The sequence below is a fragment of the Suncus etruscus genome, chromosome 9, assembly GCF_024139225.1.
Source record: "Suncus etruscus isolate mSunEtr1 chromosome 9, mSunEtr1.pri.cur, whole genome shotgun sequence".
Lineage (NCBI taxonomy): Eukaryota > Metazoa > Chordata > Mammalia > Eulipotyphla > Soricidae > Suncus > Suncus etruscus.
The window spans coordinates 12,807,450-12,833,391 of record NC_064856.1 but is presented as its reverse complement, the minus strand read 5'-3'; the positions used below and the strand labels follow the sequence as shown (position 1 = coordinate 12,833,391).

Here is a 25,942-nt window from a genome sequence, read left to right as displayed (position 1 = left end):
CCAGACAACAGAACAGCAATTATTCCTGAGGGTGCAGGAAGTGCCCTGCAATGCCTATCCACACTTATCTGGTTCATTCACCCCAATGCTTCCTGCTGCTGCTGATCCTGCTCCATGTCATCTCAGGTGAGTGCTACCTGGAATCTATTCCTTGCTGACCTCAGAAAGGGGTACCATGGACCCTGCAGGGGCTTGATCCCACCAAGATGGTGTGAGAGGGAGAGCTAAGAACTCTTGGGATCTCAGTAGAGTGTAGTGAGGTTCTAGGATCCAGGCTGATGTAGCTGCATTCTGGCTAGTATGCCCAGTCAGATGCCAAGTCAGAAGAAAAACATTCTTCTGTCTCTCTTCAATGTAACAGGGTTCCAAGGGAGCTTCCTTGGAGTGCTGCATTAATTGTAATCAGCAGAACCAGCCACATAGTTTTTTTTTAATTATCTTTATTTAAACACCGTGATTACAAATATAATTGTAGTTGTATGATTACAGTCATGTAAAGAACACCCCCCTTCACCATTGCAGGATTCCCACCACCAATTTAATTGAGAAACAATGATGCAAAGAGGACAAGGTAAAGTTACAGTGAAAGAACAATCGCCCATAAACAGAGTTATCAGAAGAAATCCCCTTGCTGACGCCTAAATATTGAACATACAGTCAAAAAAAATTAAGAAAAATAAGGCAGAACCCATGTACAATTACTTTGTCCACAAGTTCCCAGATTGTAGGACATTATAATATTTCTTAGCAGTATACAAAGCAACCTAAAGCCATGAGATTTATGTGACTCCTTAACTTTGAAGGCATAGTATTTTTATATATTCATGCACATACATATAGTTTAAGTTAACATCAAAAGTTTAAGAGGTTTTTTTTGGGGGGGGTTATTCAAAAGGGCACAGTAAAAACGGTGTTAGAGTGGCAAATATTGTTTGCATAGGCCCACCAAAATATGGGGGTCATAGAAAGGAATAGCCTTGGTCTAAATACAAGGAGACCCTACCTCTGAAGTTTCCTGGCATAAGATCAACTCTAGGCTCCAGGCAAACTAGTTTATTCAATCCAAGTCATTGTCTGTAGTGCCAATACAGTTTTATTTTTCACGCAGTCCTATTGTTGGCATCAGATTTCTGTATTAAAGATCCTGGAATATGCACATCCTACATTGACGTCAGGCTGGTGTGGAGTATCTTATAGTTTCACCTCACAATTAAGGGGCAATACAGCAAGCCCTGTCCAGTAAGGAGGTCATTGCTCTTGTTAAGTCTTTTCAGTGTTAAGGGAAGTCTCTCTTGAGTAGATCCATGTCAGAGCAGCTGTAGGGTCTTTCCTGGTAGAGGATTGCCTCCAGGTGATGTTATAGACAACCTTGGATGTTTTGTAGATGTCTTCCCTAGATCAGGGGTGAATGGAGAATGCCCATTCTTCTGAGGCCTGTGCCAGGTCATTGCCATGTCAGTGTTCAGGGTGTAAAATCCCATTGCACTACAAGATTTGTGTGTTCCCATCTCTATTAGATAAGAACTTATTGGTATGTATAGTATTTTCCCGTTTTAGTGTGCCTAAGCAAACAATAAATAGAGCCATGCCAGCCACATAGTTTTCAGGGCCTAGTGCACAACAAAAACATATGTCCTTTGTTCAAAAGGCTTTACAAATGTAATAACAGACAGTCCCAGCCAGGTTGAAAATAAAGGGATCCTTCCTTCTAAGCTCAAAGTTATGTGTGACATTTTAAATCTTATACTCAACAAAACTTATCATTGTTTTCTGCTTTGAGTTTGGTTTTGTTTTTGTTTGGGGGCCACACCCAGCTGTGCTCAGAGTTTATTCCTGGCTCTGCACTCAGGAATCACTGCTGGGGCTCAGGAACAGTGTTCTCATATATGCAAGATAAGCACCCACTATACTCTGGCTTCTTTTATTCAGCATAATTGTTTTGAGGACCACTCATGTTTCACGTATCAACCATTCTCACCTCTCCTCTTTCTCTTTTCTTCTCTAGTCTTCTCTTCTTAACCTTCTTTTCTTCTCTTTTCTTTTCTATGCACTGGTGGGACGATGTTCTTTTTTATGACTAAAACCCAACTAAAACCATACTTGTAATCATGGTGCTTAAATAAAGATATTGATATATGTGTGTGTATGTATATATGTATATATGTATATATACATATATATATATACATATATATATATATATATATATATATAAAGCTCTCCTCCATCAGCCTTCTGCCATCCCTTCATTGTAGGAACCAATGAACAGGTTAATGGGAACGATTGGCAGGTGCTACAGCCTGAGGGTCCCATGCTGGTGGCAGAAGGTGAGACCCTCCTACTGAGGTGTACAGTAGTTGGAGCCTGCGCTGAAGTCATAATAAAGTGGGTCCAGGGAAGCAACCAGCATCAGCAGGAAATCTATAACTTTAAACACGGCTTTTTTCCTGGAGTGACACCCTTGATCCAGCAGCCATTGGATCCACTTAATTGTGACTATTCTATCTATATCCACAATGTCACCAGACAGCATGCTGGCACCTACCACTGTGAAGGGATTGATGACTTGGATGAGAGCTCGAGAAAGGAACTGGAGGAGGGCACCTCAGTGCTTGTGAGGGGTGCGTACTGAATCCTCTGCTCTGGCCTTCCTTCCAGCCAGTCACCTTATTCACAATCTCACTGAACAACCAGAATCTCAATGGAATTATATTGAATATTAATATTAAAGAAGTACATCTCATTCACACATTGACAGGCAGCCAGGGTGGTTCTGTTCCAAATGTCATAATCTAGGGTCTATACTGGGGATGTGAGCAACCACTCCAAATATCTCATAAGATGGCAAAAACCCAAGGGGTGAGGCCCAACACCATAAGTATATGTCCAGCTTCTACTTGCTTAATATCTAACTTCTACTGGCTAAAATAAGCATCTAGGTCCAAAGTCAAGAGACAAGCAATTATCCCAGCTCCCATGAGGTTATAGTAATGTTGATCCAGAGACATAATACAGGGATTAAAGTACTTGTCAAGAATGAGGCCGACCTTTATTCAAATCTCTGGATCATATATGCCACCACCATGTACCCCCTCTCCCCAGCATTATCAGGAATGACCCCTAGGCATAGAACCAGGAGTAAGCCCAGAAGAACTGAGCTGATCTCTTAATCTACTATATACCCAAGGAAACCTAAATACCCATTCTGAGACTCTTATCCAATGGCATGTGTTCTTATATCAGCTCTGTCCATAGTATGCACTACTAGAGTTCCACAAGTAAAACAGGCAACAGAATTACAACTTTAAAGGCCCTTCAGGTGATGGAATGAAAGGATAAAGGTTTCCCAAAAAAAGGGGAAGGGAGATAGATTCCACAGCAGTAGGACGTCTGCCTTGCATGTGGACAGATGATGGTTCAAATCCCGGCATCCCATATGGTCCCCCGACTCTGCCAGAAGCTATTTCTGAGCATAGAACCAGGAGTAACCCCTGAGTGCCACCGGGTGTGACCCAAAAGCCAAAAAAAAAAAAAAAAAGGATAAAGGTTTGTCAGGCCACGCTGAGAACTGTTGGCATGGAAGGGAGGAGGTAGTTCATTCTAACTTGAAGCAGAAATTTCTGGAATGTTTTAAACTCTGACAGGTACCTCCTTTGGGTCCTTGCATTCTCCTGGTTTTCACACTCATGGAAATTTTCTGGCTCATCTCCACTAGTGGACTGAGAGCTTCTAGAGTCTTCAGGATATGCAGACTATATACCTTACCATTCCACAGGGCTTGATATCTGTGGGACTTGTGCTTGCTTTCCCTCAATCCTGGCACAAGTGCAGATTAGGCCTGATGATGATTTTACTGAGTGAATTGCCAATAAATAATGATGGAATGAACAGAGGTGGCTGTGGAAGAGGGACTAGAGAAAATGGCTGGGTGACGTAATCAGGGAAGGGAAAAGAGGCATGATTGAGGAAGTAAATGCAAGGGCAAAGAACAATAAGGATCTTCTCTTTGGTGTCAGATGCTGAGGGCCCAGAGCCAGACCTGTGGATCATCCAGCCCCAGGAGCTAGTGTTGGTGAGCTCTGGAAACAATGTGTCCCTGAACTGTACTGTCCTTGGAGCTGGTCCCCCAGGATCCATAAGATGGTTTCGGGGAGCTGGCCTGAACCGAGAGGCCATTTACAATTTTGGAGGCATATCCCAACCCAATATCACAGCCCTCCAGACCTCCAAAAGCGACTTTAGCATTCTTCTGCAAGGAGTCTCAGCAGAGTATGCTGGCACCTACTACTGTGCAAAGTTTGAGAGGAAACGCAATAGGCAATACCTTTCTGGACAAGGCACCAGGCTGAAAGTAAAAGGTGAGAAAGATTAGATTGGGTACTCTAGGAGAGAGGGGAAGATGATCTGCAAAGTATTTTCCCCATGTCCTAAACAAGCAATGTTTTCTCAACCTTTATATACCTTTTCCCTCTGCCTGGAATGTATTTTTCCTTTTCTCTGGTGAACTCCTATTTTATTTTTTTCAAGTTCAAAGATGAATAGTCCCTCTCTTTTCCCAGCCATGGCTTCCTTCTGATTTTTGCTTCCTTTCTCTGTCTCCTTCATATCCTACAAATTGCCCCTCTAGTCTCATGCTGTTTTTGCATTTACTTGTTCTTCATCTAGAACTGTCCTGGAGCCTACAGGGAGCCATATGTCCCAGTTGAAAATATATTAATTTTGAGAGTGATAGTATAGCAGATAGGGAGTTTGCCTTGTTCATGGCTGACCCAGGTTAGATCCCCAGCATTCCATATGGTATCCCGAGTCAGTCAGGAGCAAGTTCTGAGTGCAGAGCCAGGAGTGACCCCCGAGCACCACTGAGCATGGCCCTCCAAAAATGAATACTGATGTAAATTATTACTGGTTCGATCAGCATTGATTACAACCCTGTTATCTGTTCTGTGCTGTCATAGGTGATGTATTAATCAGAAAGTCCCTACCCCAGAGCTATTCAAGCAGGTCTAACCAGTCCATCTGAGTTACAACTTTGGACTTCTAGTCCTATCCCAGGTAGAAACTGGTAGGATCATCTAGTGACCTCACCCCCTAGCAAGAAGTGCTCAGGAAGTGGCAAGACCGAAAGGAATTATGAAATGACCTCTCTCTCTCTCTCTTGCAGCAAATTCCATATCACCCCATAATACAGGATTTACCATCTCATATGTGGATGGGACATATGAATCAGGTGAGTATGTCTGCCTGCAGTGGAGTTAGTCAATCCTCCATAGCAAGGTAGGTCATGGGAAGATTCATCTCCATAGCAAGGTTTGGCCATGGGAAGATTCATCTCCTACTAAGAAATTTCCCAAGGCTCCATCTCATCTGAGAACCAAAAATCCAGAAAGCACCTTCTAACAGCCAATGCTAACTGTTCTCAGATAATATAATTTGAGAGGTTGTGAGTTTCTGGTGTTTTAGTGTGGGGTTCTTTGTGAAACTGTATATCAGTGTTTATGAACTTGATCCTATAACCTGACATTTTACATCAACTCCCTTTCTAATGGTATGGTTGCTAATTTCTGAACTCTGGGTTCCTGCTCTGTGATCTGGGGGAGAGAGAAAATAAGAATTGTAGGGGCCAGACCGATAGCACAGTGGGTAAAAAATTTGCTTTGAAAGTGGTCAAATCATATTCTATCCCTGTGGGACAAAGGTGCTGAACCATCAGTCAAAATGGCAGCAGGTTTATGCACCATCAGAGGTCAAGGATGTTGTCAAGATGATCAAAATACAAGAAGACTATCAAGCAGAGTCTTGGGGCCTGAGACAGAGAAGAGAAGTCTTTGACTTCCTTATCCAGTAGAGAGGACATGACCCTACAGGTTGTTTGGTAGCTGGGCCCAACCTCATCAGGGGAGCTCTGAGGTATGGGATAGAGGATCCTCACCAGCTTTCTGTCCTGAACTCTTCCCCTCTGTGTCCTAGGCTACCTATTTGTGCTTCTACTTGTGATCCTGGTATTGAAATTAGTGATTTTTGCTCTACTCCTATTTGCCCTGGTTAACCAATGGAGAACACTTCGAAGGAAAACATCAGGACTCAAGACCCAACAGAGCTGCACATCTTAGTATGAAACAGAGGGAAGGTTCCATCCCAGAATGTATGCCCTGATCTATAGAGGGCCCAGGGCTCCTCCACTATTCTACTTCCAGCCTGAGACTACAGAGAACCCCAAAGCCTCATAATGAACTCCTGATTCCCTATAGCTGGTTTCAGTAAAATCTGATCAAATTTCCCCACTTTGCAGCTGATATCCACCCTCTGTGTCCTCCTCTGCCTTCTCAGCCTATTTAAGACCATCAAAGCCTCTCTGGGTCCCTTATCTAATACCTTCTTCCTGCTGCAGCCCAAGTTTCCCTGAGCATCTCTGAGCTTGCCCACTCAGATCTCTTGGGCCCGCCACTTATTCCTTGATTCCTCATTTCCTCCATTGGTGCCTTGTCCACTGTGACTGTCTTGGCAGTCTATTGTAGTTAAATACAGACTTGGAAACTTGAACAAACTCTGAAGAAAACAATTTCAAAACAATTTTTTGATTTCTCTTATTTAAGCATAAATGGATCAAGCAATACTAATTCAGGATTCCTAGTATTAAGGCTCAGGAACCCTTGATTTCCTAGCTATCAGATCCATATCCTAAGGCAAGAGCAGGATAAAGAATTTGTCCCCCCTTGACCTCTAATTGGCTGGCATGTGGTTACATTGTCTTTCACTGCAAGCCAGGAAATGTAGTCTTTGCAAGGTGGGTGTTTGGTTTTTAGGCCATCCAATACTAGCAATCAAATCCATATTAGCAATCAAACCCGTATTGACTGCAAGGAAAGCACCTTAACCCCTATGCTATCTCTACAGCCTGAGAAATTTAGTCTTTATTTTGGATATGGTGCACTCAGTTAAAAATTGTTATTGAACAACCTGGATATAAATATCAGCAGCTAACTAGTAATTGCTACCTGCATAGCAGACAACTGTGGGATACCTGGGTTCAATTTCCAGCTATAAAAGATAGCTTGGAGGGAAGGGGGCCTTTGGGTCACACCCAACAGCACTCAAGGGTTATTCTCAGTTCTGCTCTCAGAAATAGCTCCTGGCAGACAGGCTCAGGGATACATCTAGGATGCTGAAGATTGAACTCGGGCCTGTACCGGGTCAGCAGTGTGCCAGGCAAATGCCTTACTGCTCTGCTATCACTCCAGCTCTAAAAAAGATACCTTTTAAAAGACAGCATGGTAATAATTTACAGAGACAATGTAGATGAGGGTCAGGAAAACCAGTTCATGGTAGGAAGCTTGCCACAAAGTGCAGTCAGTGATTGTGGTTAGGGTAGAAAAGGGTCCACTATGACAATGAATAATCGGAACTTATCACGCTAGACATGAATTAGGTGCTGAAAGGGGATAAATGATATGTATTGTAGAGATTCAGTAACAATAATGCAATACAGACTACAGTGTCAAAATAGAATATATAGAGTGTAAAATGCCTACCCCAGAGGCAGGCAGGGGTGGGGATGTGGGAGGAAAACTGGGGACATTGATGGTGAGAAATGTGCACTGGTGAAGGGTGGTGTACATTCTATGACTGAAACTCAATTATGAACAATTTTGTATCCACGGTGCTTATATAAAGTAATTATAATTTAAAAATAAACATAAAGTTAAAAAAATAAAAAGACACCTTTTGTATTGCCATTTCCATTGGGGGAGCATAAAGGAGGACAGAGTTACTAGGCATTTAGCCCTATCTAGAGATGCATATTCATCACAACTTGGGTGGTACTAGTGGGTCAAAATTAGGAATGACGGGAACTAGCCTGTGATGTGCAGGGAGTGCAGAGCCAGAGGTAATCCCTGATCATCACTCAGGTATTGTCCCAAAACAAACAAATAAACAAAAGAATGCATTGCCAGGGGCTGGAAAGATAATACAACAGATAAAGCATTTTCCTTGTATTTGGCCAAGTCAGCTTCTATCTCTGGCATCCCACAATGGTCCCACAAGCACCTCCAGGAATGATTCCTGAGAACAGGGCCAGGAGCAATCCCTGAGCATTGTTGTATGTGATTCCAAAACAAACAAACAAACAAAAATACATTGGTCAATGCTCAGGAGCCCTGAGCATAGCTGAGCTGGGTGGGACCAAAACCAAAAGAAAATGAAGCAAAATAAAAAAGAATACATTTGTTCAAGGGACATGGTGAAGAAGAGAAAAGAGAGAGGACTGTCCAGCATAGCCTCCAGATCCTTTTATCTTTCTTAGACAACTGTCCAAGAGGAGGTCTTTTGGGTGGGGAGGATAAGTAAAAAATTCTATTGTGGCTTTTTGATTCTGGAGGCTACTCTTGCCAGGCATGAGGTGTGGAGATGCTCCAGGCAGAAGGGGTGCTGGAAGGCTTGGCAGGCCCCAGCTGTCCCTTTCTTTCTCTCCTGAACTCCAGGCCTTCCCTGGGTGCTGGTCCAAATTGCCAGAAGGTGGGTACCAGGTAGACTCTATAGGGGTCCTCAATCTTTCTCCCCTCTCTCTACATTACGAGGGAAGAGAACGGGGAGGAGGGCGGGCAGATGTGTGGCTTTCGGTTCCCTTTTTGGTTCTGGAGACTAGTTCTTGCCAGGCTTGAGGTTTGGGGAGGCCCCAGGCCAAAGGCCTTCTCCCTAGCTTGGGGGGGTGGTGCTTGGAGGCTTGGCACGCCCCCTGCTGTCCCCCTTTCTCCCCTGGACTCCGGGCCATCCCTGAGTGCAGGCCTAGGTGGCCAGAAAGTGGATGCCAGAGTGGACTCTATAGGAGTCCCCCTACATTATGGGGGAGGGGAACGGGGAGGAGGGCAGGCAGATGTTGTGCTGGGTTGTGTTGGGGCAGTCACTGGCAATTTTTTCTCATTCGTCTCCATTTTAAAAACCTCACAGGGACAATATATATTGATAGTATTCTATGCATTTATTTTACATATGCAGAATGTTCATCTTGTATTCTGTCCTTGACACTGCCCTACAAAGCTCATTTCTAGTCCTTTAATGCCCCAGTCCCAACGATTATTTTCCCCATTTACCCTTTTCACCTTCAGTGCCATACAGGTCAAATCACAGACCAAAGTGGTGCACTGAATTTAACACCCCACCCAACTATTTCAAAATTTCCCCTCTACGTATTTGTTTTGTCTGTCTTTCTGTTTTGTTGTTGTTGTTGTTGTTGTTGTTGTTTTTGGTTTTTGGGTCACACCCGGTAACGCTCAGGGGTTACTCCTGGCTATGCGCTCAGAAGTCGCTCCTGGCTTGGGGGACCATATGGGACGCCGAGGGATCGAACCGCGGTCCATCCAAGGCTAGCGCAGGCAAGGCAGGCACCTTACCTCTAGCGCCACCGCCCGGCCCCTGTCTTTCTGTTTGTGATCTGTTTAATAAGGAAGTCTGGTAGAAGTGTCCCTCTATTTAAAGTTTATGTTAGGAAAAAAAATTCTATTGTGTTACAAGCCAGTAATCTTGCCAATTTGTGATGACCTCGATGGGGAGGAGCAACTACAGGAGGAGAGTATAGAGAAAGTTTAGGGCGTTTCTGGCCATGTCTACTGGATTCCATGGGACTTTTCAAAAATAAACCCTGGCAAACAGACCAGAGATATTTCCATGGGAACTAAGTCAGACTACCTCTCATTTTCCATGGCCTGTCCATCCACCATGACCTACCTGTTCAGCTTCGGTTGCCCAGTCATTAGGATGAACTCTCTCCATCTTAAATGACCTCTTCTCTGTGATTTTTCCACCTTCCAAAACTTTCCACCATGACCTCTCCATCCTTCTAATTCTCATTCCCCTCATGCAATATAGTGTATGTGTTCTTTAAAGCACTTTACCTAATAAATATGTCTTTTTGATGATTATCTCTGCTAAAATTTGAACCCAGGAACCTACCTTTTAACCAAGTTATCCAGAAACCAAGTTTCTGGAGTCATAACTTATAGTCTATTGCTGACAATGTGCAGGCAGACACTAATTATTTTGTTAAAAATAAAACAAAAAAGATAACTTAGAGCTTATATCCTTCTGGTAAAGTCATACAACAAGTATTAGATAAGTAATACATATATATAATGATAATGAGAACTGGAGGCTGAATGAAGCAGAATAAGCAGTTGAAAGGTGCCAAAATGAGGGATAGATAATGCTCTTTTATTTAAGATGATCAGAAGAGAACTCCTTGAAGGAGGAGTAGGCCAACTTCCTGCCTGGCTGAAGTTGCTAGACCTGGTAAATCATAATGTAGGTACAACATTTATAAATTCTATGTATGACTATGCTCCTTGGTTCTTAAAAATCTTTATTGAGGTATTGTAATTTACAATATTGCTAATATAATGTCACGCATACATCATTTTAACACTGCACCTGCCACCTGGGTACCCACTTCCTTCCACTAAGATCCCAAAGACTCCTTCCATTGTTGTACCCTGTAAGTTTACTTCTATGGAACTCCACTTCTGTTTCCTTTGGCCATTGTTCTTTCTTCCCTAATGTGTGTCTTTAAATTCCAAGTATGAGATAACATTTTGTATTTAACCCTTTACTTCTGACTTCACTCAGCATGATACTCTCCAGCTCCAAACATATAGCAAACTGCATGATCTTATTTATACTTTCTTACAGCTGTGTAGGATTCCATTGTGTGTATATACCACAGCTTTAAAAGAAATTAGTTTGGGCTGGTGGCATGAACTGTACTTTGGGAACATTGGTGGAGGGAGGCTGACACTGGTGGTAGGATTGGCCCTGAAACATTGTATTTTTGAAACCCACCTATGAATAACTCTGTAAATCACAATGGTTTCAATAAAAACATGTTTAATTTAGTTACCATAGCTTATTGATCCATTCACTTTTACTTGTTTCCATATGAATTGGCTATCACACTGAGCACTCCAGTAAATTTAGTTATGTATATGCCTATTAAAATTAATGTTTCTGGAGCTGGAGAGATAGCACAGCGGAAGGGTGTTTGCCCTGTAAGCGGCCAACCCAGGACCAATGGTGGTTCAAATCCCAGCATCCCATATGGTCCCTTGAGCCTGCCAGGAGCTATTTCTGAGCCCAGAACCAGGAGTCACCTTTGAGCACTGACGGTTGTGGCCTAAATACCAAAAATAAAATAAAATAAGATTAATGTTTCTGTGTCTAGGAGAATTTCTGAGTCATATAGTAGTTATATTTCTATTTTTTGTGAGAGGTTTCCATGTTATTAACCGTGACTTTTTGAATTAACAAGATTGGCTAAATATGGAGCCGGAGGGTGTTTGCCTTGTATGCGGAATGACAGTGATTGAAATCCCGCCATCCCATATGGATCCCTGAGACTGCCCGTAGTGATTTCTGAGCGTAGAGTCAGGAATAACCCTTGAGCACTGCTGGTGTGACCCAAAAACAAAAACAAAAAAGATTAGCTAAGTACATGTATTTTAAATTTATTCATATTTAATTATATCTATTCCATTGTATCAATTCACAAATATCACAATATTAACATATATCATATTTGCAAATTCTGCTAGTTAGAAACCCACTTGTTTTAGTGTTTCTCTCTCATACACAAAGAAAATGTACTTTGTGTCTCAGGGACAGTTCACCTAAGATACATGCCCTCAAGACGAGTTGGTAGGTGATAAAGATCCTGTGCTTTTTCAACCCTTGGGAAAAGTTGTTATCAGTTTCAAAATGACAGAATCTTAAGAGCAACCTCATATTATAATAGATACCAAAAATATAATGCCAGTTATTCCTGGGTTCCATCAACTCCAAACTCATAAAACTGCATTATTAGCTTCAAGTTAAACAAGAAAATTCTCTGAGCAAACAATGTATGATATTCTTTCACTTATTCTTTGTCTGATTTTCACCATAATTTGAGAGTGAATAAATTAATGAGTGTAAAATATATATATAATGCCGAAAAGTGAGTGTAATCATACTGGTCCAGTTCCACTGCTGCTCAATGATAGTCAATTGAGTGAAGTGGTCAGAAAGAACTTGATTGTCAGCTCTCCGGCAGGTTGGATGATGGTGTCTTGTCTGCATAGACTCAAGCTACAGAGAAGCACATTTTTAGGAAGAGTGGATTGTACTAAAGTGGATGGAAGTAAATTTCATCATGGATGGTTCCTTGAGGTCCACTCTTCATGATCTACAAACCTACAGAGATTAGCAAGGGTTAGTCTTTGAGGAAAGGACAAGATAAGGACAACTGTTCCTGACCAGAAGAATTTAATGCCTTAATTTTAAATTCAACCCTTAATTTATTTTTGGTCAGTTTCATGAACAAGACCTAGTGCAACTGGAAACCTATGTATTTCTGGCAAAACAAAACAAAACAAAACTATTGTCTGGGGGACATTGGGGATGCACACCCAGAGATGCTACAGAATTACTCCTGGCTCTGCATTTAGGGAATCATTTGGAGTGTCAGGGATCAAATCAGGGTCAGCCTAGTGCAAGACTTATCTGCTTTTGGTAGGGTAACAACCTACTATTGCTCTGGCTCCACGAAATCTAGGATGTATGGGTGTGGTTTGTTATTTTTACCATTTTGAAAATTTATATCACCCACAAATACAGACACTATTTCAAGCATCTATGCACAAACTGAACATAGAGGCAAGCATCTCATTGCTTTGTTTTGCCTTGTATTAAACTTATACCTGAGAGTGAAATACAGATCCTTTTCCTCAAATTTATTTCCCTTTCTCCATGAAGAAGAGGATAGGGAAGGAATAGGAGAGTGAAATAACCACAGGGGTGGGGGGAAAAAAGAAAAGAACCACAGAACAGAATGGAAGAGACAAATATGTTGCTTTTTGTCTTATGTAGCTTTGTTTTGTTGTTTTATTTGGGGGGGTCACACCCTGTGGTGCTCAGAATTTACTCCTGGATTTGCTCTCAGGAACAGTCCTGCTCAGAGTTTCATATGGGACGCCGAGAATTGAACCTGGTTTATCTGCATGCAAGGCAAGTGCCCTCCCTGCAATACTATTGCTTCAGCTCTGCCATATATAAGTTTTATTGTCTCTGTGTTGTGCTATTGTGTCAAAGGAGCAATACAAAATGTTGGCAACAAGTGGGCGTGGCTCTAAGGATGCTATGAAACTAAGATGGCCACCCTACACTCCATCTTCTTCAAAATTAGGAGCTGAGGGGGCCAGAGAGATATCGCAGTGGTTAGGACATTTGCCTTGCATACAGTCAACTCAGGTTTGCCCCCAGAATCCCAAATGGTCCCATAAGCCTGCCAGGAGTAATTTCTGAGCACAGAGCCAGGGGTAACACCTGAATGCCACCAGGTGTGGCTCAAAAAAAGTAGGAGCTGATGCCATAAGAAGACATGAGGCCTGAACATGTTCCCCACCACCCACCTCCTAGCTTGTCCAGGGAGAGCACAACCCACAGCAAGATGCCAACTGGCAGAGACTGTTCAGGCACCACACTTTGTGATAGCGTGTTTTTGAGTTTAGAGAGAGAGAGAGAGGCCACTTCTACTCACCACACAGGCAATCTGTGTTATGGGACATGGACATTTTCTTTACTCAAATGAGAACACTCCTACTACCAGCTCATCGGGTCTCAGAAGTTGAACCCTGCCATGCCTCCTTATCCTGATTCTGGACTTTGCATTTCTCCCTAGGTACATAGATATTCAAGATTTCCAGAGTCATATGTGGCTATTTCACTATAATGTGAAAATATAGCTAACAGCAGTCAAAGTGCATGGTACACTGGGTAAGGTGCTTGCATTGCACATAGCTCTGACCTAGATGATCCTCAGCACCACACAGTGTTCCCTGAACACTGCCAGGAGTAATCTCTAAGTATAGCATGGGGATAGGGCCTATGCATGGCCAGTTTGAGAGAGAGAGAGAGAGAGAGAGAGAGAGAGAGAGAGAGAGAGAGAGAGAGAGAGAGAGAGAATGTCTCCCATAGAGGCAGAAGTGGAATGTTGGATGGAAGGGATACACTGGTATTGGTATCGGGAAATGTACACTATGTTGATGACATTGTATGACTGAAAACTTAATCATGAACAACTTTGTAATTGTGTAACTAATGGCGATTTAATTTAAAATTATTAATTAAAAATTTTCAAGTCACATTCGCTGCTCTCAGCACTTCACGGTGGATCCTTGGCGGTAGGTAGCATGAGGAGCTCGATGTGCATGTGGACTCAAGCTTAGAGAGAGCTCTAGAGCCCAAGAATATATAGATATAGATAGATAGATAGATAGATAGATAGATAGATAGATAGATAGATAGATAGATAGATAGATAGATAGATAGATGTGCATATATATTCTTAGAGATATACATATTCTTATATATAAAATACATATTATTATATATCATACAAACAGGAATATCTGGAACAACCCCAGCCTGTGTCCTCTGACGCCCTGAAGCCCTGGAGATGAACACCATCCCTGGTGGACACTTCACATGGTGTCCCAATAACCCATGCCTAGGGGACCAGCGAGGAAGGGACACCTAAATTGAGATGGGTCTCAGAAACTGACGATGGGAAACAACTCGAATGGGTGAGGAAAACATCCCATACAGCGTGGCCAGGAGCAAGAGATGAGGACAAGCAGGCAAGTCCTGGGAAGATGCCCTGCAAGAAGAGACCTCAAGAAAATGAAGGGGATCCATCCCTGTCTCTCCAGGGGGAGCAGATCCATGCAGAGGCCAAGAGTGGCGCCGTGGCCTCTGATACCCTCCAGGTCGTTCAGGACCCTCCACACAGACAGCCGGACCTGGAGCCGAGAAAGCCAATTGGGAGCACAGTGGGGATACAGCCAGTAGCATCCCTGCACGTTTGTCCGGGGAGGAAGCGCCCCTCCTGGCCCAGCCGTGAGTCTGCAGTTTCGCAACTCCATCGCTAGGGGGCGTCAGCGCGGCGCCGTTTCCAGCACGGAAGGTTTTCCGTGCAGCACCGTCTGGAGGCGGGGCCAAGAGCGTGCGCCTGCGCGTTGGGCCGGTCCGGGCCGTGCGGTGGGCGGAACGCAAACGGCGGGGTTGAGGCTGCGCCGGAGCAGTTTGGCCGGTGCACAAGCGAAGATGGCGGCGGAGCGGCAGGACGCGCTGCGGGAGTTCGTGGCGGTGACGGGCACCGAGGACGACCGAGCGCGCTTTTTTCTCGAGTCGGCCGGCTGGGACCTGCAGGTAGCGCGGCGAGGCGGGCGGTGGCGGGGGGTCCCGGGGATCCCGGGGCTTTGGGACGCCGGGCAGATCCGCCCACTGGGGCCGAAGCGCACAGTCATCCCATCCCAGCCCGCCCGGCCCAGGCCCGAGCCAGGCCTCGGCACCCCGGGGGGCCGCAGGGGTCGTGGGCTGGGCTGGGATCGGATCGGATGGGAGGACGGCGGGGGACCCCCTTGCAAGAGGCCACCACCGGCTGGGCCAGGCCCGGGACCCGCCCTTTGCCTTGGGGAGCCGATGATGGAGGTTTCTGGGGTTCACAAAATGCCCCCTCCCGGTGCCACCAGCCCTTTGACCTTTTGCAGCCAGCCAAGCTTGGCGATACTGGCAGGGACTTGTCCTGGTCACCCCACTTTGCCCCAGATCCATCACTGGCCCCCCTCACCATCAGCCACCCCACCCCCCCAGCTCAGCCTGATGCCCGAACTCCCAGCCATCCAGTGCCAGGCTCCCGCCACCAGTGGGGGTTCCTTGGTTCCTCCCATTGGGATCTGTCAGTCAGGTCAGGTGAAGAATTAATTGCTGGTCCCAGGTTGCAGGATTGAGGCCCAGCAGGCTCTCGGGATGGGTGATGACACCTAGGTAAGCACCCTCCCCAGCACACAGTCACGTTAGGCTTTTGCACTGGATGTTCCACCTGCCCCATTGGGCCCCTCCAGAGTCAAAACACTGAAGGGGATGCCTACATTGATTTCTCCACCACCACCACCCAGCCTGAAGTTCCCTAGGCCTGGCAGAAATATAAAACCCAGCTTCCACCACCAGATAGCCTGCTGAGTTTTGGTAGGTGATAGTTCATCAGTCCTGATCATTTTATTCTGCGGGAGGGGAAACTGAGGCTTGTGCATATGGCATGACTTGTCAGGCAGGGACAGGACCTGCATCTTGCCCTCAGTTGCCAGTTTTCCTGGCTGCCAGAGTGCCTCCAGCTTGCTGGCTGGCTGGCTGACAGCTTCTGACATTAGGCCCCAGACCCTTTTAAAAGGCCAGAGACCTTCAGGGCAAGAACCATGGCTTTTCTTTCCGTCACTCTAGGCAGTGGTCTTGCTTAGGTCTTTGTGCAGAGTTAGTGATCAGTAACTACCTTTCCATCAAGTATAGGGGAGACATGTGATCACAAGTGGCCAGAGGACTCCCATGTGTACATGCTAAAGGAGCTTTTCCATGACACAGAGTTGTTGGGACTATTGTCTTTCATATACAGGTTGGAAAGAGAAAGAAAATGGAGCTTTTTGGTCTGAATTGATAGCTCCTGACTGGCATCACATCAGAGCTAATAAGTAAAGAGACAAGCCGAATGCCCAGAATCAAACCTGACTGAATCAAACTCCACTCAACTGTGTGACTTAAAACAATTTTCTTAACTTCTCAGTGCTTCTGTAACCAGCAGCAAAGTGTGGCAGGACAGTTGTATATAAGAGATAGGACTCTTTGAGGAACTGCATTTAGAACATGTGGAGAGAGATACTCAGAATAGCATGCACCTAAAGACATGCTTAGCAAAAGTACGCTTTTATTAGAACACATTTCCCAATAAATGAGAGTGAGGAATATCTTCATCCAGACCGTTCTTTCTGCCCTCTTGATCCTCATTACATAGAATTCACATGCTATAAAGAGGTAATAATTGAAACTATTTTTTGGTCTCTTTTTCTTTTTCTCTTTTTCTTTGTAAGTGTGGTCCATATATTAGGATCTTTTCCTCTGTACTCTAAGGAGATGTATGAGATACGGCCTTTTTAAGGACCCCAAACCTCTCTGTTTCAGATTGCACTAGCAAGCTTTTATGAGGATGGAGGGGATGACGACATTGTGACCATTTCACAGGCAACCCCCAGTTCAGTGTCCAGAGGCACAGCCCCCAGGTAAGAGTCATCTTGAATTACTGCTTTATCAATTTGCTTCCATCAGTGATGAATTGCTATTGTCTAATTTGATAGAGGGTTCAGGCCTAGGGATAGAATTGGTGGGTTTGAGTGAGGATTTTAGACTGCTAGTGGGTAAGAGTCAATCTTTTCCTGTAAGTGGTTCTTTGAGAGGTGATTTGTGGTCTATTCCCAGGGAAACCACACTGCATTTCTTTTGTTTGTTTGTTTTGGGCCCACACCCGGTGACACTCAGGTTGCTCCTGGCTATGTGCTCAGAAATCGCTCCTGGCTTGGGGGGTCATATGGGACACTGGGGGATCCAACCATGGTCCATCCTAGGTCAGTTGGGTGCAAGGCAAATACCCTACTGCTGTACCACCACTCGGGCCCCCACACTGCATATTTTTAAAGTATTTGAGTATCTTCTATTTAGTAAATGTGAAGCAGTGTCTGTATCTCTATTGTCTTTTCTTTTCTTTAAGGTATTTTTTTTTGTTGTTTCATTCCAAAAATAGATGTATTTATGGGGCCGGAGAGATAGCACAGCAGTAGGGCATTTGCCTTGCATGCAGCCAACCCAGGAGGGATCTGGTTCAATTCCTGGCATCCCATATGGTCCTCAGCAATATGGTCCCCAGCATGTCAGGGGCGATTTCTGAGTGCAGAACCAGGAGTAATCCCTGAGCGAAGCTGGGTGTGACCCAAAAACTAATCAGTCAATCAATTAATAAAGTTAAAAAAATTTACAAAAATATATGTATTTTAAAATAGACAAAGTTAAAGAATCAAGGAAAACAGGAGAGTTTAATATTAAAATTGAGAGGAGTAAAAGATTTAACACACATACTTTGCTTTAACACACATGGTTTGCTTTATGGCTATGTTTAAGCTAACTCAGACTTAGTACTGGACTTTGGTGAAGCCAAGAAAAAGGAAGGAAGAGGGCATAGTTTGTTTTATCATTGTACTTGTCCAGTACACACTACTGTGTTGTCAAGCTAAAACCTGTGCTAGTACTTCAGAGAAATTCTGTACGGGACCTGCCTTTCTGTTATTTTGCTGTTTGACCTAACTATTACAGGAAACTTACTATGCTTCTAGCTTCTCTCTATTCCCCATTTTCATCTTCTCAAATACCCTCATGTCATCACAGGGAGGCCTGGAACATCACTTAATTAATAGGTTCTTCCTACTCTAGAACGGGGTGTGTGTGTGTGTGTGTGTGTGTGTGTGTGTGTGTGTGTGTGTGTCTTTTTTGTGTGTTTGTTTTTGTTTGGGGGCCACATCTGGCAGTGCTCAGGGGTTACTCCTGGCGGGCTCAGGGGACCATATGGGGTGCCGGGGATCGAACCCGGGTGGGCCACATTCAAGGCAAGCGCCCTTCCCACTGTGCTATTGCTCCAACCGTACAACAGAGGCTTAATATGGAAATCCTGCGCTCTTGGGCAGAACCTATGATAGTGGTGAAAAGGTCTAAAAATCATCTCTGAAATTGCAGGCAAAAAATTGAGAGTATGCTATCTGCTTTCTAGTGAGGGAAGAGAATAGCACAGCAATCAACACATAGGTGGGTTTTTGTTGTTTTTCTTTTTTTTTTTTTGTTTTTTGTTTTTTGTGCCACACCTAGTGACGCCTAGGGGTTACTTCTGGCTATGCGCTCAGAAATCACTCCTGGTTTGGGGGATCATATGGGACATTGGCGGATTGAGCTGTGGTTCGACCTAGGTTAGCATGTGCAAGGCAGACACCCTACCGCTTGTGTCATCGCTCCAGCTCCTTTGTTTTTCTTTTTTGTGTGTGTGTGGTTTTTGGGCCACACCCGGTGACACTCGGGTTACTCCTGGCTATGTGCTCACAAATCGCTCCTGGCTTGGGGGACCATATAGGACATATGGGGGATCGAACCACAGTCCGTCCATCCTCCTCAATAAACTATCCTTTACTGAGCACTGGTAGGAGCTAGGTTAACTATTATATAAACATTTCACTAACTCTCTATGAGGTCTGTACTGTTATTGTCTCTTTTTCTAGTTGAAGACACAGACTGAGCACCTTCCCAAGATCATACAACTAGTAAAACAAAGTTTTTTTTTTTTTTTTTTTTTTTTTTTTTTTTTTTTTTTTTTTTTTTTTTTTGGTTTTTGGGCCACACCCGGTGACGCTCAGGGGTTACTCCTGGCTATGCGCTCAGAAGTCGCTCCTGGCTTGGGGGACCATATGGGACGCCGGGGGATCGAACCGCGGTCCGTCTCCTAGGCTAGCGCAGGTAAGGCAGGCACCTTACCTCGAGCGCCACCGCCCGGCCCCAAAACAAAGTTTTAACTGCAATTATGTTTCTGCTCCTACACCTAGTTCAGCCAGAATGATATGCTGCCTCTCCTATGGACCTACAAGGACACAAGATTCAGAGATTGCTCTGACTTAAATCTGCTCCAACCAAATGGATTTTTATTTATTTACTTATTTATTTTGGTGTCTTAGTTCTGCCTTATCTTGTTTTCCAATTTTTGTTTTAGTCTCTCACATGACAGGTCATGCCCACTTTTAACTTTCAGCTTAGACAAACTACTGCATCCGTCTGATTTATCTTTACACACTTTCTCTGTTTGGCATATCCTGAACCCCGACCTAGGTAGTGTAGCATGGTCTATTCAGAAGTCCAGGCACTACTATAATTCTTTAACTTCCATATCCATGTGCCTTTTTTTATGACTGAACTGTCCTTCTGATATTTAACATAAATGTTTCTCATTCAAAATAATTTGTATATTCCTGGAAATGGGAGGGCTCATATTAGGATTGCCTCCCATTTATCTAGAAATGCCAGTTCTTTTCACCTATTGTTATATCTTTATGACACACCAGCTTAAGGACCATAAAACTAGATCATTGACACTTAAGTTTCTGATTCAGAAGTAGTGAAATATGTCATCAACAGTTTTCACAGTTGGGGCTCCTGATTCAGAGGCCACTCTAACACTCTTAAGGATCACTGTTGAAGAGTAATAGTGGGAAATGTGCCCCATGATGTAAAAGACTTAGTATCCACCAGTGCTCTTATCGTTCACATAGAGCCTGTGCAGTTGGTGCTATGACTGCCTGCATTTACTCTTAAGAAAATGCAGTCTTGGGGCCAGAGAGGTAGCACAGCGGTAGCGTGTTTGCCTTGTAAGCTGACCCAGGACCAATGGTGGTTCGAATCCCGGCATCTCATATGGTCCCCCGTGCCTGCCAGGAGTGATTTCTGAGCAGAGAGCCAAGAGTAACCCCTGAGTATTGCCAGGTATGGCCCAAAAACCAAAAAAAAAAAAAAAGAAAGAAAGAAAGAAAAGAAAAGAAAGTGCAGTCTTATGGAATATCATCAATGTGCCCAAGAGGCCAGGGTGTCAGGCCGAATGGGGATCAGAACCAAAGAGATGGGCACTGAAGTCTGCATAACAGTCGTAATCTGATGAAAGAATCAAGCACAATCAGATGGAGTTGTTTGCTCAAGCAAGTGTACAGTGTATTTATAGATGCTTAACAAAGAGGGTCTGCAGCGTTGTCTACTTTCTATTCGCTCTCGCTCTCCCTCTCCCTCTCCCAATCCCAATCCCTTTCCCCCCTACTCCTGGGAATTAGCTATAGGTGCAGATCTTAAACACTTGGACCCTTTTGAACCATGCAGTACAAAGATCAAGGAATGCCCAAGAGGTTCCTGTCAGCTAACTCCAGAAAGAAATGGATTTGTTTCATCGATTAGTCTTAGTTCTCATTTCCTGTTGATGCACCTTCAAAGCTTGCTTTGCTTACCATTGGCATCGTAAAAATTGAACTGTTGACATCCTTCCTTGTAAACAACTCCTTTTCTTGTCTCTAAACCTTCATTACCTTCTTTCCCCTTTATTATAGAGCTATATTTTTCCCCCAGAGAAATACAAAAGAAATTTTTAAAAATACAGTATGTATTGAGTCCATTAGGCTGATGCACATGTTTTGAATGCTGTAGACCTGAGTTCAGTCTCAGCACCATATGGTCCCCATACCTGCAGGTTGTTACCTCTAAGTGCCAACCCAGGTATATCACTGGGTTTGATACAAAAAAAGTAAGACATTTATCCCATGACCCCTAAAAAACTAAGATTAGGGGCCAGAGTGGTATCATAGTGGTAGGGTGTTTGCCTCGCATGCGAATGACCCAGGATGGACAGTGGTTCGATCACTGGCATTCCATATGGTCCCCTGAGCCCAAAAAGCAAAAACAAAACAAAACAACAACAACAAAAAAAAAACTAAGATTAGTCCTTGGTGCCAGGAGATTGTACAGCTAGGTTTAATCCTTGACACCACAAACCTCTCAGATATCACTGGGTATGAATTGGCAGTACCCTGAGGAGTACCAGATATGACTCTGAAGTCCCCAACACCAAAGGACCCACAGCCACAGCACTGCATGACTATTGTTTGGTCACACCCAGTGACACTCAGGACTTCCTTCTGTCTGTGCACTCAGGAATTAGTCCTGGCAGTGCTCAGGGGACCATATGAGTTCCAGGGATCAAACCTGTTCTGTTTTCATGCATGGCAAATGCCCTACCCACTACGTTCTCACTCAGCTCTAGTACTGCCTGATGTGAGACGATGTGACATGGAATAGCCAACTAGAAGTCTCTAGGATTGAGTACCACTTGAGACTCCTTCCTCCTAACCTCCATCACACCCTTTGCCAAATCTAAATTCTTCCTTGAGAACAGATTTAAACTAGAAAAAAAAAGTGACAGTGGTATACAGTATCAAAGGAATTAACCGTTCCCACTTCGATTCTTAGTGCTCCTTCCCCACTATCCCACACAAATTGGTTTTGTGCTTTTGTTTTTGTTTTCCTGGGCGCCATTCCTGGTGATGTTCAGGGGTTACTTCTGGTTCTACTCTCAGTAATCACTCCTGGAAGTGGCCAGGTCTGGGGGATTTTGGATTTGGGATGCTGGGGATTGTTCATGCAAGACAAGGGCCCTACCCACAGTACTATATCTCAAGCCCCACAAATAACACTTTCTTTTTACTCCAAACACTGATAGCTTTTCTTGACTGATCTACAACAGAAATATATAGGAGCCCCTTCACTGACATCGTTAATTTTTTCTCCTTAATTACTTGTTCTTTCTTTAATGCCACATTTCTAAACATTACTTGGCATTGACCTACAACTGCCCCACTTTTAAAAGAAAATAATTTAGTGCCCCTTAGTTGCAGCAATACTACTATTGGATCTTTTCAGCAACCCCTTAGTGGGTGGTAAGTCCCACTTTGGGAAATACTGCTACAATGTTCACTTCTTTCACTCTGTATTTACATAACCTGCTTTCCTGTAATGCCTTGCTGCTCCCCTCCTTACAACCACACAGCCTGTTCTTTATCTCACTGTCCAAATTGGCTGTGTTTTTTTCCAGGAAACCTTTCTTGATGTCCATCCCCTACTAAGAACAAGAGGCTCTGAGTCTCCATCTTAGCCCCATTGCAGTGCTGTTTTCCTGAGCTGTCTGCTCAGAAATAGCTCCTGGCAGGCACGGGGGACCATATGGGACACCGGGATTCGAACCAACCACCTTTGGTCCTGGATGGGTTGCTTGCAAGGCAAACACCGCTGTGCTATCTCTCCGGGCCCTGTGTCTTACCATCTTGATAGACCTAGAGCATCTACATAGACATTCCATCTCAGCTCTTTAAAATTGTATGGTGCAGGGGCCGGCGAGGTGGCGCTAGAGGTAAGGTGTCTGCCTTGCAAGCGCTAGCCAAGGAAAGATCGCGACCGCGGTTCGATCCCCCGGTGTCCCATATGGTCCCCCCAAGCCAGGGGCAATTTCTGAGCACTTAGCCAGGAGTAACCCCTGAGCATCAAACAGGTGTGGCCCGAAAAACAAAAACAAAAAAAAAAAAAAAAGAAAAATAATTGTATGGTGCAAAAAAAGGAAATCATAAAGAAACGAAAAGAAATTGTGTGGTTGGAAATTGCAGGGCTGGAAAGACTGACTATAGCAAATAGCAAACTGGGCACTTGACTTGCAATGTGGCCAATCCAGGTTCAATCTTCAGCACCCCATTTCATCCCCTGAGCACTGCCAGAAGTGATTCCTGAGTTCAGAGCCAGGTTAAACCCTTGGGCATAGCTGGGTATGCCCCTCACATCCACCATCACACTACCCCCCCCTCCAAAAAAAAAAAAAACCTTCTGTGGCGAGGGGCTGGAGATATCATGCAGGAAATAAGACATGCATGTTCCTGACTTCAGTTTGGTTCATATCCCCAACACTACTACAGGTTCCCTGACCACAGAGCCAAGAATAACCCTGGAGACTGAGCCATGGCTAGTGTGGCACAAACCTCTTCCCACAGAAAAAACTGATTAAAATCTTAGTTGCTATTGTTGTTGTATGTGACCCACACCTGGTGATGTTCAGGGGTTACTCCTGTATCTACACTTAAGAATCACTCCTGGCAATGCTCAGAGGATCACGAGAGTTGCCGAGGATTGAACCCAGGTCAGCCATGTGCAAGGTAATCACCCTATCCATTTGTCCATTGTGCTATTTACTCTGGGCCACTAGTAGGTTTTTTTAGCAGAGCAAGCCTATCGATTCCCTTCTCCAGGAGAACATTAATAAAATATGACTTTACTGCAGTACTTTTTTTTTCTTAGTTCTGTGTAATCTTAAATGCCACTTCATTTTGCATACAGTCCTTTCATAAAAATCTACTTTCTGCACACCAGAAAAAATTTAACCCTATTATTCTCAACTCCTAAAAAATGATGAGTCTTATCTTTTTAACTCACCCTGAGATCATTTTGTTCCTTTTTATCTCTCCAGCGATAATAGGGTGACATCCTTCAGAGACCTCATTCATGACCAAGACGAGGATGAGGAAGAAGAAGAAGGACAGAGGTGAGCCTTTGGTGGGGGGTAGAACAGGTATAGTGAGCAGGAAAGTCTGATAATATGTAAATTGTATAAGGCTTTTAGCTCTGTTATAATTAGCTAGTACTACTGTGGGCTGCTCTGGGTGGGTTATATCCTAGTAGCAGTTTACTATTCCCACTTAGAAATGACTGTGTAGGGGCTAGAGAGATAGTACAGTGGGTAAGGTGCTTGCCCTTGCCCAGCACACAGCTGACCTGGACTCCAGGTCCAGGTTGGATTCCAGCATCCCATATCGTTCCCTAATCCCCACCAGGAGTAATCCCTGAGCTCAGAACCAAGAATTTTGGGAGCATGCAGAGTGTGCTCTCAAAACAAAACCAAAGCGAAAAGAAATTATCCTGGTATTTGTTAACTAATTTTTTTTTCTTTGTGGTATTCTTGGTTTGGTTTTGAGTTTTTCAGTTAAAGAATGTATTTTTAATGGAGACTGTTAGGGGAAGGAAGACCAAATCATTCATAATACCACAACTAGAAGAAACTAGATATCAGTATACCGGTTGTATTTCTTTCCCTTTGAGGGGTGGGGGACCTGTACTTGGTAGTGTTTAGGGTTTATTCACAGCTCTGCTCAGGGATCACTGTTGTCAGGCTTGGGACCATATGGGATGCTGAGGATCGAACTCAGGTTGACTGCATATAAGGCAGGTGCCCTCCTCACTATACTAGCTATCTCTTTGACCTCCTGGTTGTATTTCTTCACAACTTATTCTTTTTCCTTTTTTTTTTTTTTTTTTTTTTTGTTTTTGGTTTTTGGGTCACACCCGGCAGTGCTCACGGGTTACTCCTGGCTGTCTGCTCAGAAACAGCTCCGCAGGCACGGGGGACCTTATGGGACACCGGGATTTGAACCAACCACCTTTGGTCCTGGAACGGCTGCTTGCAAGGCAAACGCCGCTGTGATATCTCTCCGAGCCCAACTTTTTCTTTTTAACAAAAATGTTTTATATCATAATAAACAGATTAAAGGCAGAATAAAAGCAATAACTTGTATCTTCCCCAAGTATGTTTGTTTTTAACCTTTAGCATGTTTACAATGTCTTAGTAATTTTGGTGTTCATTACAATAAAGAAAGAATTATTTTTATGTAAAGAATCAGTTAACTTTATTCTGAATAAAATTGATTTCTTGTACTTAAAAATGATTACATTTAAATATACTGAGTCCATTTTACATGCTATAAAATATACTTAGTATCTTTTCTTGAAAATGAAAGAAAGAATTTTGTAACAAGTATTTTTATCCTGTGGCAACTACAGATATTATTTTTGACATTTTTCTCTAGTCTTGGTCCTATGTATAAATACATGTTTTTAGAATTCTTTTCATTGAAGTAAAATGGTTTTATTGAAAGAAATTACCCAGAGGAATGTGGGAAGTTAGGGAAGAGAGTGAGAGAGAGGTGTTCAAGAGAAAATATGAAGGCTTCTCCAGAGAAAAGTCTAGGTTGTATTTTGTTTGTATAATGAAGGTCAGATCATTTTAATCTTTTATTATATTTGATGCTGCATCTTAAACATTTCTCCTCATTGAATTTGTTTATGAGCATTTTCAATGACTAATCACAGTCCTCTAGATGGCCAACATTTAGATCATTTCTGGTTTTTTGCCACTAGAAATAGCAAAGCTGTGAAGATGATTTTTGTACTATTTATTTATTTTGGTTTTTGGGCCACACCCGGCAGTGCTCAGGGGTTACTCCTGGCTGTCTGCTCAGAAATAACTCCTGGCAGGCACGGGGGTCCATATGGGACACCGGGATTCAACCTGGATCGGCTGCTTGCAAGGCAAACGCCGCTGTGCTATCTCTCCAGGCCCTTTTTTTTTTTCTTTTTTTTTGGTTTTGTACTATTT

The 25,942-nt window shown here is 43.7% G+C and overlaps 2 protein-coding genes across 2 annotated transcripts in view; both read left to right on the top strand.

The window, feature by feature from the left end:
• The first annotated feature begins 50 nt into the window (after positions 1–50).
• On the top strand, positions 51–6,336 carry SIRPB2 (signal regulatory protein beta 2). Its single transcript, XM_049779509.1, has 5 exons — positions 51–126; positions 2,256–2,621; positions 4,017–4,358; positions 5,162–5,227; positions 6,290–6,336. The coding sequence occupies exons 1-5, from the start codon at positions 51–53 to the stop codon at positions 6,334–6,336; spliced, it is 897 nt and encodes a 298-aa protein (XP_049635466.1).
• An 8,782-nt stretch (positions 6,337–15,118) lies between these two features.
• Positions 15,119–25,942, top strand: part of NSFL1C (NSFL1 cofactor) — a 28,210-nt gene continuing 17,386 nt past the window's right edge. Inside the window, exons 1-3 of the mRNA XM_049779305.1 lie at positions 15,119–15,231; positions 17,035–17,132; positions 23,981–24,055. Of these exons, the coding sequence (XP_049635262.1) occupies positions 15,127–15,231; positions 17,035–17,132; positions 23,981–24,055 (278 nt within the window). The 5' untranslated portion in view covers positions 15,119–15,126. The remainder of the gene's footprint in view (positions 15,232–17,034; positions 17,133–23,980; positions 24,056–25,942) is intronic.

Coding starts and splice junctions, on each gene's coding strand:
- SIRPB2 (XM_049779509.1), top strand. CDS start 51: ATGCCTATCCACACTTATCTGGTTCATTCACCCCAATGCTTCCTGCTG. Junction 127..2,255: donor CCTGCTCCATGTCATCTCAG/GTGAGTGCTACC, acceptor CCTTCATTGTAG/GAACCAATGAACAGGTTAAT. Junction 5,228..6,289: donor GGATGGGACATATGAATCAG/GTGAGTATGTCT, acceptor CCCACTTTGCAG/CTGATATCCACCCTCTGTGT.